Below are 13,328 nucleotides of genomic sequence, written 5' to 3' on the forward strand. Positions count from 1 at the left end.
TGCAGCATAGGTCTGCCTTGGGGCAGATGCATTTGGACGGTACATGCTGTTCGGGATCCATATCTTACGGTTCTGTGAAGGCGGGCCCGAAGAGGAGCCCGTGTCACGGTTGTGCCTGTGAGAGCTCTGGTATTCCTGCAGACCAGTTTCGACATTGATGGCCTTGTTCACCAAGGTGGCGAAATCAGCAAAGTCATGCACTAGAAGTGCGAGCTTGATGTCAGCTTGAAGGCCATCACGGAACTTCTCCTGTCTGCGTGCATCAGTTGCAATGTCCTCTTCAGCATAGCGAGACAAGTCCAGAAACTCCCGCTGATAAGCTTCAACAGTTTTGTTGCCTTGGGTGAGGTTGCGGAACTCACGCTTCTTCCGGTCCATGACTCCCTGAGGAATGAAGCGGGCACGGAAAGCAGCTTGGAAGTCTGGCCAGGTGATGATTGTTCCAGCTGGCAGAGTACGCCTGTGGCTGTCCCACCATTGAGCTACGGGTCCCTTCAGGAAGAAGGAAGCAAAGGTGACATAGCTGGCAGGGGCTACATCGGCGGACTCCATCTCATAGGTGATGTCACGGAGCCAGTCATCAGCATCCAGAGGCTGAGTTGAGCTGCGGTACACAGTTGGGTTGAGGCGCATGAAATCCTGCAGAGTTACTGGGTTGGTTGCTGGTCCATATTGGGCGAGGAAACTGAGCAATCATATTTTCCATGAATTGGCGGTTCAGTTCGAACTATTGGATCATACCAACCATGTACTCAGGTGGTGGTGGGGCATTGCCACCACTACCACGACCACCTGGTCTAACCATCCTGCTAATATATAACAGGGGTTCAGCATTGAGAAATTTGCAAAGACAAGAATCATTCATGATGAAACATGCGTAATGAAAGGAGCACGATAGCTACTACATAGTAGTCGGCATAACTTACAAAAGGGGTCATGCATAGAGTTCAGTACATAGACTAAAACAACATAGGCGGCACACAGGCTCGCGGCGAATGCATCTAACACTAATAAGCAAGCCTACATCAGTCCCAAGAGGTACTGTGGAGGTAGGTGTAGCCTGAAAGCTGGTAGTGTCGCATCGGGAACCCCACGTCAGCAACCTGGGGTCCGCGAATACTCTGGTGCAGAACCTGACGCTCAGGTGGCAGAAGAGGTCCAAGCGCGGGAGAGTGGCCTCCCACATCTGGCCAGCCGACACCCTGGGGCATCACTATCCTGGCGGGGTAGATCGCAGAACGGGGCAGCTCCCTAGATCGGACAAAGGGATGCAGCAGCGTCAGAGCACGGTAAAGGTGCTGACGGCTGGTGTACAACTCGTGGCGAAGAGCTCGGTTAGCTCGATCCAGCCCATCAGCATGCAGAACCAGGTTCTGCTGGTAGAAGGGCTCTCGGGTGACAGTGGAGTAGGTAGCAGTATAGTATCCCTCCGCACCAACATCAGATGCGATAGCAATGTGCCTGAAAGGGGAGGTGTCCAACTCCCGATACTCTCCATGAAGACGTGTCAGAGCAGCATAAGCAGCATCGTGGACAGCCATATCGATGGTCACTCCAACACCATGAGCGGTGTGCAGCACAGTAGTGGAGTCATACTCCCGCGAGTAGAGGTGGACGATGGCACGGTACTGCTCCTGGTTAAAGTCCTGGTACTCCTCGTAGACGGTGTAATCAGGGTGCCAGCGATAACCCAGATAGGTCATCATCTCAGCTAGCACAGCAGGTGATCCCGAGGCACCAATGGCCGTCGTGTGGCGCACGACCTGCCTCGTGGGTTCCATCTGAAAGCAAAGACGTTTCAGAGGAGTCAAATGACAGTGTGTGAATTGTTCTAAATACTATTCTAAGAAACAACTATGGCTTATCCAACTTTGGGGTGAATGCGGTCGCGGGATCCTAGTGTTAGAGTTAGTAAATTCGTTTAACCCGAGTAGAAGAGAGTTCAGAGTCCCAGAGTAAAGGTCGAGGAGTAATAGATCCTAGTACCACCCAATGGCGACGTGGGCCCGTAAGACACACAACCATGTTAGTAAAAGTTTTGTAATGTCTAGACTCGAGTTCGGCCAAGGAGTGTGGAAAGGGGGATTCCTACAGGCAGTCGGCTCTGATACCAACTTGTGACGCCCCCGATTTGACCGTACACTAATCATGCACGCAAATGTGTACGATCAAGATCAGGGACTCACGGGAAGATATCACAACACAACTCTAAAACATAAATAAGTCATACAAGCATCATAATACAAGCCAGGGGCCTCGAGGGCTCGAATACAAGTGCTCGATCACAGACGAGTCAGCGGAAGCAACAATATCTAAGTACAGACATAAGTTAAACAAGTTTGCCTTAAGAAGGCTAGCACAAACTGGGATACAGATCGAACGAGGCGCAGGCCTCCTGCCTGGGATCCTCCTAACTACTCCTAGTCGTCGTCAGCGGGCTGCATGTAGTAGTAGGCTCCTCCAGTGCCGTAGGAGTCATCGTCGATGGTGGCGTCTGGCTCCTGGACTCCAGCATCTGGTTGCGACAACCAGATAGAAAGGAAAGGGGGAAAAGAGGAAGGAAAGCAACCGTGAGTACTCATCCAAAGTACTCGCAAGCAAGGAGCTACACTACATATGCATGGGTATATGTGTAAAGGGCCATATCAGTGGACTGAACTGCAGAATGCCAGAATAAGAGGGGGATAGCTAATCCTGTCGAAGACTACGCTTCTGGCCATCTCCATCTTGCAGCATGTAGAAGAGAGTAGATTGAAGTCCTCCAAGTAGCATCGCATAGCATAATCCTGCCCGGCGATCCCCTCCTCGCCGCCCTGTTAGAGAGCGATCACCGGGTTGTATCTGGCAGTTGGAAGGGTGTGCTTTATTAAGTATCCGGTTCTAGTTGTCATAAGGTCAAGGTACAACTCCGGGTCGTCCTTTTACCGAGGGACACGGCTATTCGAATAGATAAACTTCCCTGCAGGGGTGCACCACATAACCCAACACGCTCGATCCCATTTGGCCGGACACACTTTTCTGGGTCATGCCCGGCCTCGGAAGATCAACACGTCACAGCCCCACCTAGGCACAACAGAGAGGTCAGCACGTCGGTCTAAATCCTATGGCGCAGGGGTCTGGGCCCATCGCCCATTGCACACCTGCATGTTGCGTACGCGGCCGGAAGTAGACCTAGCCTAGTGGCGTTCCAGTCCAATCCGGCGCGCGCCGCGTGGTCGCTGACGTCACGAAGGCTTCGGCTGATACCACGACTTCGAGTGCCCATAACTGTTCCCGCATAGCTGGTTAGTGCGTATAGACCAAATGGCCACACTCAGATCAAATACCAAGAACTCGTTAATCGTGTTATGTTGAAGTAACCGCGGACGCCGTCCAGGGCCAGGCCCACCTCTTGCCTAGGTGGTCTCAACCTCCCCTGTCGCTCCGCCACAAAGATCCACTTGCGGGTACTCCTACGAGCCGACCCGACTTTAGTCACCACAGGTGTCATGTATAGAGTATATAAGTATATACCCATGATCACCGCCCAAGTGATCACAGCCCGATAGTATAGCACAGCAGACGGACAAGAATGTAGGGCCACTGATGGAAAACTAGCATCCTATACTAAGCATGTAGGATTGCAGGTAAAGGTAACAACAGTAGTAGCAAGTACAGGCTATGCATCAGGATAGGATAAACGGAAAGCAGTAACATGCTACACTACTCTAATGCAAGCAGTATAGAGAAGAATAGGCGATATCTGGTGATCAAGGGGGGGCTTGCCTGGTTGCTCTGGCAAGTAGGAGGGGTCGTCAACTCCGTAGTCGAACTGGGCAGCAGCAGCGTCGGTCTCGTAGTCTACCGGAGAGAAGAGGGGGGAAGAAACAGTAAATACAATGCAAACATAAGCATGACGATGCGTGACATGACAATGAGCGGTGCTAGGTGTGTCCTAACGCGGCAGTAGGTGGTACCGGCGAAGGGGGGAACATCCGGGAAAGTATTCCCGATGTTTCGCATTTTCGGACAGATGAAACGGAGGGGGAAAGTTGCGAGTTCGATAGGTTAGGGATGTGTGGCGGACGAACGGGCTGCGTATCCGGATTCGTCTCGTCGTTCTGAGCAACTTTCATGTACAAAGTTTTTCCATCCGAGCTACGGTTTATTTTATATTAAATTTTAAAGATTTAAATCATTTTTAGAATTTAATAAATTAATTTAATTCGAAATTTAATTAATGCATCACCATGACGTCAGCAGTCAACGTTGACCGTTGACCTGGTCAACCTGAAAGGTGGGTCCCACCTGTCAGGGGCTGTTAGCTAATTAACAATAGTTAATTAGGTTAATTAGTTATTAGGTTAATTAATCTTAATTAGTTAATATTAACAGGATTAATTAAGTTAATTAATTATCTTAATTAATTATCTTTATTATTTATTTATTTATTTTTATTAATTTAATTTTTTTAAATCATTTTTTCATTTTTTATTAAAACGTTCTCTGGGCGGGGCCCACCTGTCTGTGGCCCATAGGGGATTCGGGCCCAGGGGCAGTGGCTCAGGGGCGTGGGGCCCCACCTGGCAGTGGCCCAGGGGGCACTGGCCCAGTGGTCAGTGGCCCTGGCCACAACGGGTTTGGTCCAGCGGGTGCGGGCGCACCCGAGCGAGCGCTCGCCCGTAGGGCGGGACGAGGGCGCCAGGGCACCAATGGCGGGGCTCGCCGGTGCGGCCAGGGGCCACGGCGGGCGGAGGCGAGGGGTGGCGCCGGTGCGGCCATTGGCGCGCGGGCGGGCGCGGTGGCGTGGCCACGGGACAGAGGGAGAGACGGGGGAGGGCGAGGCCATGGCCGAGGTGGCCGGAGCAGGGGAAACGTCGGGAGCCGGAGGGCGGGGCGGTGGTCGTGGAGCGGGGTGAGCGCGGTCGCGGGCGCGACCAGGGGCGAGCCCGGGCGCGGCCAACGGGCGCGAGGGCCACGGTGAGCGCGGGGGCGAGGGAGTGGGTAGGAGAGGGGGAAGGGCTCGCGCGAAGACGAGCGCGGCGGCGGGGCTCACATTGCCGGTAGGGGAGTGGCAGCGGGGCGCGAGGTGGAGGTCGGGGACGTCGCGCGTAGAGGGAAGCAGGCCGGCGAGGGGGTCCGGCGAGGTCCAGGCGACTCCGGGCGGCGGACGAGGACGAGGCGTCGGCGGTGGTCGCGGGGCGCGGTGGTCTCCTCCTCTTGATCCCGATCCAATCGGGGGAGAGGGGGGGAGATATTTTCGTGGGGGGAAAGTGGGGGTGTCGGTGGGGTGGGTGGGGGTGGTGAGTGGATAAGGGGGGAAGTGGGTGGCCGGCTGGGCCTGATGGGTTGGCCCAGTTGGGCCACGGTCCAGAGGGGGTTTTCTTTTTTATTTTATTTTTGTTTGTTTTCTCTTTTGTATTTTCTTTCTTTTATTTATTTTATTTTCTGTTTTATTTCAATTTAAATTATTTAGTCATTTTATAAAAATGTGTTTACTACACCATATTTACTTATGCAAAATATGGCACCTCCCGAACATTTTTGTTGTAAATTTTGAAAAACTTTTATTGTTGACATTAATTTGAATTTGAATTTTGAAACGGTTTGACCTAACGGTAGATTAGCAACAGTAACTGTGGTGACGTGGCACCATTAGCGTGGGATTACTGTAGCTTGATTATCCGGGCGTTACACCCTATGCATAAGTTCACAAGGTCACTGAACCCGCAAGTTGATCACCAAAACATACATCAAGTAGATCACGTGAATATCCCATTGTCACCACAGATAAGCACATGCAAGACATACATAAAGTGTTCTCAAATCCTTAAAGACTCAATCCGATAAGATAACTTCGCAGGGAAAACTCAATCCATTACAAGAGAGTAGAGGGGGAGAAACATCATAAGATCCAACTATAATAGCAAAGCTCGCGATACATCAAGATCGTGCCAAATCAAGAACATGAGAGAGAGAGATCAAACACATAGCTACTGGTACATACCCTCAGCCCCGAGGGTGAACTACTCCCTCCTCGTCATGGAGAGCGCCGGGATGATGAAGATGGCCACCGGTGAGGGATCCCCCCTCCGGCAGGGTGCCGGAACAGGGCCCCGATTGGTTTTCGGTGGCTACAGAGGCTTGCGGCGGTGGAACTCCCGATCTAGGTTATTTTCTGCAGGTTTCTGCATTTATAGGAATTTTTTTGGCATAGGTCTCACGTCAGGGGGATCTCCAAGCCGTCCACGAGATAGGGGGGCGCGCCCCCACCCTGGTGGGCAGCCCGGGACTCTTCTAGCCCAACTCTTTTACTCCGGGGGCTTCTTTTGGTCCATAAAAAATCATCAAAAATTGGCACATCAATTGGACTCTGTTTGGTATTCCTTTTCTATAAAACTCAAAAACAAGGAAAAAACAGAAACTGGCACTGGGCTCTAGGCTAATAGGTTAGTCCCAAAAATCATATAAAATAGCATATAAATGCATATAAAACATCCAAGATTGATAATATAATAGCATGTAACAATCAAGAATTATAGATACGTTGGAGACGTATCAAGCATCCCCAAGCTTAATTCCTGCTCGTCCTCGAGTAGGTAAATGATAAAAACAGAATTTTTGATGTGGAATGCTACCTAACATATTTATCAATGTAATCTTCTTTATTGTGGCAAGAATATTCAGATCCATAAGATTCAAAACAAAAGTTTAATATTGACATGAAAACAATAATACTTCAACCATACTAGCAAAGCAATCATGTCTTCTCAAAATAACATGGCCAAAGCAAGCTACCCCTACAAAATCATATAGTATGGCTATGCTCTATCTTCATCACACAAAATATTTAAAATCATGCACAACCCGGATGACAAGCCAAGCAATTGTTTCATACTTTTGATGTTCTCAAACTTTTTCAATCTTCACGCAATACATGAGCGTGAGCCATGGACATAGCACTATAGGTGGAATAGAATGGTGGTTGTGGAGAAGACAAAAAGGAGAAGATAGTCTCACATCAACTAGGCGTATCAACGGGCTATGGAGATGCCCATCAATAGATATCAATGTGAGTGAGTAGGGATTGTCATGCAACGGATGCACTAGAGCTATAAGTGTATGAAAGCTCAAAAAGAAACTAAGTGGGTGTGCATCCAACTCGCTTGCTCACGAAAACCTAGGGCATTTTGAGGAAGCCCATCATTGGAATATACAAGCCAAGTTCTATAATGAAAAATTCCCAATAGTATATGAAAGTGACAACATAGCAGACTCTCTATCATGAAGATCATGGTGCTAATTTGAAGCACAAGTGTGGTAAAAGGATAGTAGCATTGCCCCTTCTCTCTTTTTCTCTCATTTTTTTTGTTTTTTTGGTGGGATTCTTTGGCCTCTTTTTTTATTTGGGCTTCTTTGGCCTCTCTTTTTCGTCCGGAGTCTCATCCCGACTTATGGGGGAATCATAGTCTCCATCATCCTTTCCTCACATGGGACAATGCTCTAATAATGAAGATCATCACACTTTTATTTACTTACAACTCAAGAATTACAACTCAATACTTAGAACAAATATGACTCTATGTGAATACCTCCGGCGGTGTACCGGGATATGCAATGAATCAAGAGTGACATGTATGAATGATGAATCGTGGCCTCGCCCCAAATACAATGTCAACTACATGATCATGCAAAGCAATATGACAATGATGAAGCGTGTCATAATAAACAGAACGGTGGAAAGTTGCGTGGCAATATATCTCGGAATGGCTATGGAAATGCCATAATAGGTAGGTATGGTGGCTGTTTTGAGGAAGGTAATGGTGGGTGTATGGTACCGGCGAAAGTTGCGCGGCACCAGAGAGGCTAGCAATGCACTACTGGAATCAGCTAATTTGCCATCTGCCAGCTCTTTGCCGTCTGCTAGCTGACGGCAAAGAAGCTCTTTGCCATCAGCTACCCAAAAGCAGACGACAAAGAAATGGCAGACGACAAAGAAGCTCTTTGCCATCTGCGAGCTCTTTGCCGTCTGCCAGCAGACGGCAAAGAATCTTTGCCGTCCGCTGGCAGACGGCAAAGAGAGAGGTGGCCCCCACCCCCCCGCCCGTTTGGGAAAAACTTAACGGCCCACCTCTTTGCCGGGCGGACGGCAAAGAGAGGCGGACGGCAAAGAGGGCACTACCTAACGGCCCGTACCCCCCCCCCCCCCGCCCGTTACTCTGTTCTCTCCACGCCGTTCTCTCCTCGCCGAGCCCCGCCACCACTTCCCACCCCGCCGCCGCCGCCGCCCGCCGCGCGCTGCCGCCCCCACCACTCGCCGCCGCCCCACCGCCCGTCGCCCCCGCCGCCCCACCGCCCGTCGCCCCCGCCGCCCCACCACCCGTCGCCCCCGCCGCCCCGTCGCCCCCGCCGCCCCGTTGCCCCTGCCGCCCCGTCGCCCCACCGCCCCGGCTCTCCGCCGCCCCGGGGCCCCGCCGCCCCACCGCCCCATCGCCCCCCCGCCCCGGCCCCCCGCCGCCCCGCGCCCCACCGCCCCACCGCCCCGGGCCCGGCCCCCGCCGCCCCAGGCCGCCCCCGCGCCCCGGCCACCTCCTCCACCGCCCCTCCCCCCCTCCTCCACCGGCCTCCTCCTCCACCGGCCCTGCCCCAGGTGAGCCCCCTCCTTTTTTTTCTGTTTTTTCTGTTTTTTCTTTTTTTTCCTTTTTAGTTTTAGTTTTAGTTTAGATTTAGTTTTAGTTGTAGTTTTAGGTTTAGTTTTAGGTTTAGTTTAGTTTGAGGAAAGAAGAAGAAGAGAAAAAGAGGAGAGGAGGAGAAGAAGAAGAGGAAAAAGGAAAGGAAGAAGAAGAGGAGGAGGAGGAGAAGAAAAAAGAAGAAGAGGAAGAAGAAGAAGAAAAAAGAGGAGAGGAGGAGAAGAAGAAGAGGAAAAAGGAAAGGAAGAAGAAGAAGAGGAGGAGGAGAAGAAAAAAGAAGAAGAGGAAGAAGAAGAAGAAGAAAGAGGAGAGGAGGAGAAGAAGAAGAGGAAAAAGGAAAGGAAGAAGAAGAAGAGGAGGAGGAGAAGAAAAAAGAAGAAGAGGAAGAAGAAGAAGAAGAAGAAAAAAGAGGAGAGGAGGAGAAGAAGAAGAGGAAAAAGGAAAGGAGGAAGAAGAAGAAGAAGAAGAAGAAGAAGACGAAGAAGAAGAAGAAGAAGAAGAAGAAGAAGAAGGAAAAAAAGGAAGAATAGGAAGAAGAAGAAAAGGAAAAAAGAGGGAAAAAACCCGACCCGACACGGCACCCCGACCCCGACCCGGCACCCCGACCCTGACCCGGCACCCCGACACGACACCCCGACCCCTAGACCCCGACCCCGACACCCCGACCCCGACCCCGACCCCGACACCCCGACCCCGAGCCTGACCCGACACCCCGACCCCGACACCGACACGGCACCCCGACCCCGACCCGACACCCCGACCCCGAGACCCCAACCCAGACACCGACACGACACCCCGACACCGACACCCTGACACCACACCCACCCTTACCCCGATACCGACACGGCACCCCGACCTCGACCCGGCACCCCGACCCGACACCCCGACCCCGAGACGGCACCCCGACCCGGCACCCCGACCCGACACCCCGACCCCGACACCCCGAGCCTGACCCGACACCCCGACCCCGACACCGACACGACACCCCGACCCCGACCCGGCACCCCGACCCGACACCCCGACCCCGAGACCCCGACCCCGACCCCGACACCCCGACCCCGAGCCTGACCCGACACCCCGACCACGACACCGACACGGCACCCCGACCCCGACCCGACACCCCGACCCCGAGACCCCGACCCCGACACGGCACCCCGAGACCGACACGACACCCCGACCCCCGACACCTCCCGAAAAGGTGTTCTTTGGCCTTCCAGAAGCCGACGGGGTCATATATTTGTGAATTATTAGTTAGGTCATATATCTTTCGATTTTGTTATGAAAAACATCATATATAATTGTGTTGATCGGGTAGTTTTAAATGTGCAGTTGTTTCATCACTGCGAGGTTTGGTGTTCGACGACCTCGTCGTGCGTTTGACGAGCTGTGCCCCTTCGTTCGTGGGTGAGCACAAATGACATGTCCTCCTCCCCCATTAATTATTTGATCTATTCCGATGAAACTTGATAGCTAGCTATATATGTTCCTTCATTTAGTAATTCTTAGCCGTAGCGCTCAAGTTTCTATTTGCTAACTTAGGCGCCTCCGAGATGGTGTGCGGATCGGATGGATTGTTGGGAGGTGTTGGTCGATGAGTGGTGCTCAAAAGAATGGCTAGCCCTCCACAACGAGGCCAAGGACAAACGTGCCCAAATGGAAGGTGTCCCACACCATCAAGGCAGCTCCAACTTATATCAGTTCGGGTGCAACTGGGTATGTGGTTTGCTTCATGATTCATGCAATTCATTCATCACGCTAGCTTGAGCCCTTTAATTACTAATTTACATTGTTTCTCTCTTTCAGGCACGCCACAATAAGGTGGATAAGGTGCCAGAGGTGTACGACCTGTATGCCATGGCCCACACTGCCTCTTTCAAGAAAGTCAAGGCTTTCTCTCAGTCTGACCTCGATGATGCAAACAACTTCACCAACATCTCCTCCCACAACAAGCTCGTGAGATATAGAGATGAGGGGAAGGCGAGGAAAGGGGAGGACTTTAACCCGAGCCAGGGTCCCATTGATCCAGAGCTGGTGATGATATCTGGTGGCGGGAGGTCCCATGGCTCCATAGCCATTGGAGATGGACTTATCCGTTGTCCTAGCACTCTCCCGGAGATCAAGGCGCGCCAGTCGAGCTCCGCTCCTGAGATAAGGCCTCGTGAACGGCCAGTGCAACTCGCCATCAAGGTTAGTGATACGTACTCAGTTATCTTTCTCCATTACATTGTGTGCGCTTCCATCAATGATTACAAATGGTCATGTGAGTGGTGTTGCAGGCTGCTATACAGAGTGAGAGAGATCGAACGGAGAAACTTCTGGCGGAGGCGGCGGAGAGGCAGCGGGAGTTGGAGGAGAGGACGACAAAGATGATGGAGGAGGAGAGGGCACGGAATGACATGCAGGCAAGGGCCATGTACGAGCTCCTTGTGGTAAGTTTCTTCTGCAGATTAGCCAAAACATTCATGTAGTGTTTGTCTCATTACTAACTAGTATGACTGAGTCGTCGAAACCAAATGTGCAGTCTGTGTGCGAGAAGACAGGTCAGACCGCTCCGCCGATGCCAGTGATTGCTCCTGGGACCACGGTGAGTTTTATTTGAATGGACATTACTTGCTAGTCTTAACATTTGAGTGTCATCATGCTAACAAGACATTGGAAATGATCTTTGGTGCAGCGTAACTCCAGACAAGCATCGCACGATCCTTCTCCAGCTACCGACACGAGCCACCCCGCTCCTACACCTCCTAGATCTTGGTAAGTTTATCTAGTGTTTTGCTTAACACATGCATAAAGACCTAGACTTAGCTTTAATTAGCTTAGTTAGCTCATAGACGATCCATTTTACTTAAGTTAGCTCTAAAATGACCCATTTTACCTAGGTTAGCTTATAAATGATCCAGTTCATCCAAGTTAGCTCAAAAATGACCCATTTTACCTAGATTAGCTCCTAAATGATCCATTTTACCTACGTTAGCTTTAAAATGACCCATTTCAACTAGGTTAACTCCAAAATGACCCATCTTACCTAGGTTATCTCATAAACGATCCAGTTCAACTAATTTAGCTCATAAACGATCCATTTCACCAAGTTAGCTAAAAACGATCCATTTCACCTAAATTAGCTCTTAAATGATCCATTTCACCTAGTTAGCTCAAAAAGATCCATTTCAACTAAATTAGCTCATAAATGATCCATTTCACCTAAGTTAGCTCAAAAACGATCCATTTCACCTTAGTTAGCTAAAAAAATGATCCATTTCACCTTAGTTACCTCAAAAACGATCCATTTGACCTTAGTTAGCTCATAAACGACCCATTTCAACTAAGTTAGCTCATAAATGATCCATTTCACCTTAGCTAGCTCATAAACGACCCATTTCAACTTAGTTAGCTCATATATGATCCATTTCACGTAAGTTAGCTCATAAATGACATACTCTTCTTGTTCTAGTCTTCTTCTTGTTCTACTCTTCTTGTTCTAGTCTTCTTCTTGTTCTACTCTTCTTGTTCTAGTCTTCTTCTTGTTCTAGTCTTCTTATTCTAGTCACCTATTTCTAACTTTCTTATTTTTCATTTTGCAGATTTCATTCACTTGACGAAAGCTTGCATAGATGGAGTGCTCCTTATCCCTTTCTCTGTTTCTTTTGTATCGTTGAACTATGCATGTATCTTGGTAGTTGGATGAACTATGCTATGTATGATGGAACTTGGTAGTTGGATGGAACATATGTGATGAAGTTATGTGATGGAACTATGTATGATGGAACTATGCATGTTGGATATCTTATATGTTTGCTGTGAATTTTTTTGTCATATATATCTTATGTGATGGAACTCTGCCTTGTGAAATATATCTATATATGCCATATATATTTTCTGTGAAAATTGTTGGATTTAATAAAAAACAGAAAAAAGACCCAATATGCAGGCCCTTTGCCGTCTGCCACCAACGGCAACGGGCTCTTTGCCGTCCGCCGCGGACGGCAAAGAGGACACGTGGCATCCAGCTGTGCTTCCTGGGAGCTGACCCATTTGGTCAGTTTGCCTACAGTGGCAGACGGCAAAGAGTTTGCCGTCAGTGGCGGACGGCAAAGGCCTGCCATGTAGTGACGTGTAGATGACATCATACGGCGGACGGCAAAGACAGTTGAAACTTTGCCGTCCGCTGGCAGACGGCAAAGGCACTAGAAACTTTGCCGTCCGCGGCGGACGGCAAAGGCCTTCCGTTAGCCACTTAACGGACTGAGAGCACAATTATTGCCGTCCGCCCTCTTTGCCGTCCGCGGCAGACGACAAAGATCCTTTGCCGTCAGCCGCCAGGAAGCAGACGGCAAAGTAGCTGTTTACCGTAGCCTACTTTGCCGGAGCCTTTTGCCGTCCGCGGCTGACGGCAAAGGCCTTTGCCGTCCGCCGTTCATGCCTTTGCTGTCCGCCATGGCAGACGACAAAATAGCTGATTCCTGTAGTGATGGTGGAAGGGTGAGAGTGCGTATAATCCATGGACTCAACATTAGTCATAAAGAACTCACATACTTAGTGCAAAAATCTTTTAGTTATCGAAATGAAGTACTATGTGCATGCTCCTAGGGGGATAGATTGGTAGCAAAAGACCATCGCTCGTCCCCGATCGCCACTCCTAAGGAAGACAATCAATAAATA

General features: G+C 50.3%; 1 protein-coding gene across 1 annotated transcript; it reads left to right on the top strand.

The window, feature by feature from the left end:
• Positions 1 to 4,691: 4,691 nt before the first annotated feature.
• Positions 4,692 to 11,442, top strand: LOC141040884 (uncharacterized). Its single transcript, XM_073507000.1, has 5 exons — positions 4,692 to 4,835; positions 10,473 to 10,856; positions 10,946 to 11,098; positions 11,191 to 11,253; positions 11,344 to 11,442. Exons 1-5 carry the CDS (start codon positions 4,692 to 4,694, stop codon positions 11,425 to 11,427), a joined length of 828 nt encoding a protein of 275 aa, XP_073363101.1. The 3' UTR covers positions 11,428 to 11,442.
• The last annotated feature ends 1,886 nt before the right edge of the window (positions 11,443 to 13,328 follow it).

This window comes from Aegilops tauschii, chromosome 2 (assembly GCF_002575655.3).
Source record: "Aegilops tauschii subsp. strangulata cultivar AL8/78 chromosome 2, Aet v6.0, whole genome shotgun sequence".
In the NCBI taxonomy this organism is placed as follows: domain Eukaryota; kingdom Viridiplantae; phylum Streptophyta; class Magnoliopsida; order Poales; family Poaceae; genus Aegilops; species Aegilops tauschii.

What these genes read in the sequence shown, in the direction of transcription:
- LOC141040884 (XM_073507000.1), top strand. Translation starts at nt 4,692, where the DNA reads ATGGCGGGGCTCGCCGGTGCGGCCAGGGGCCACGGCGGGCGGAGGCGA. An exon ending in CAGTGCAACTCGCCATCAAG is followed by an intron (nt 10,857 to 10,945) that starts GTTAGTGATACG and finishes GTGGTGTTGCAG; the next exon opens with GCTGCTATACAGAGTGAGAG. An exon ending in TGATTGCTCCTGGGACCACG is followed by an intron (nt 11,254 to 11,343) that starts GTGAGTTTTATT and finishes TCTTTGGTGCAG; the next exon opens with CGTAACTCCAGACAAGCATC.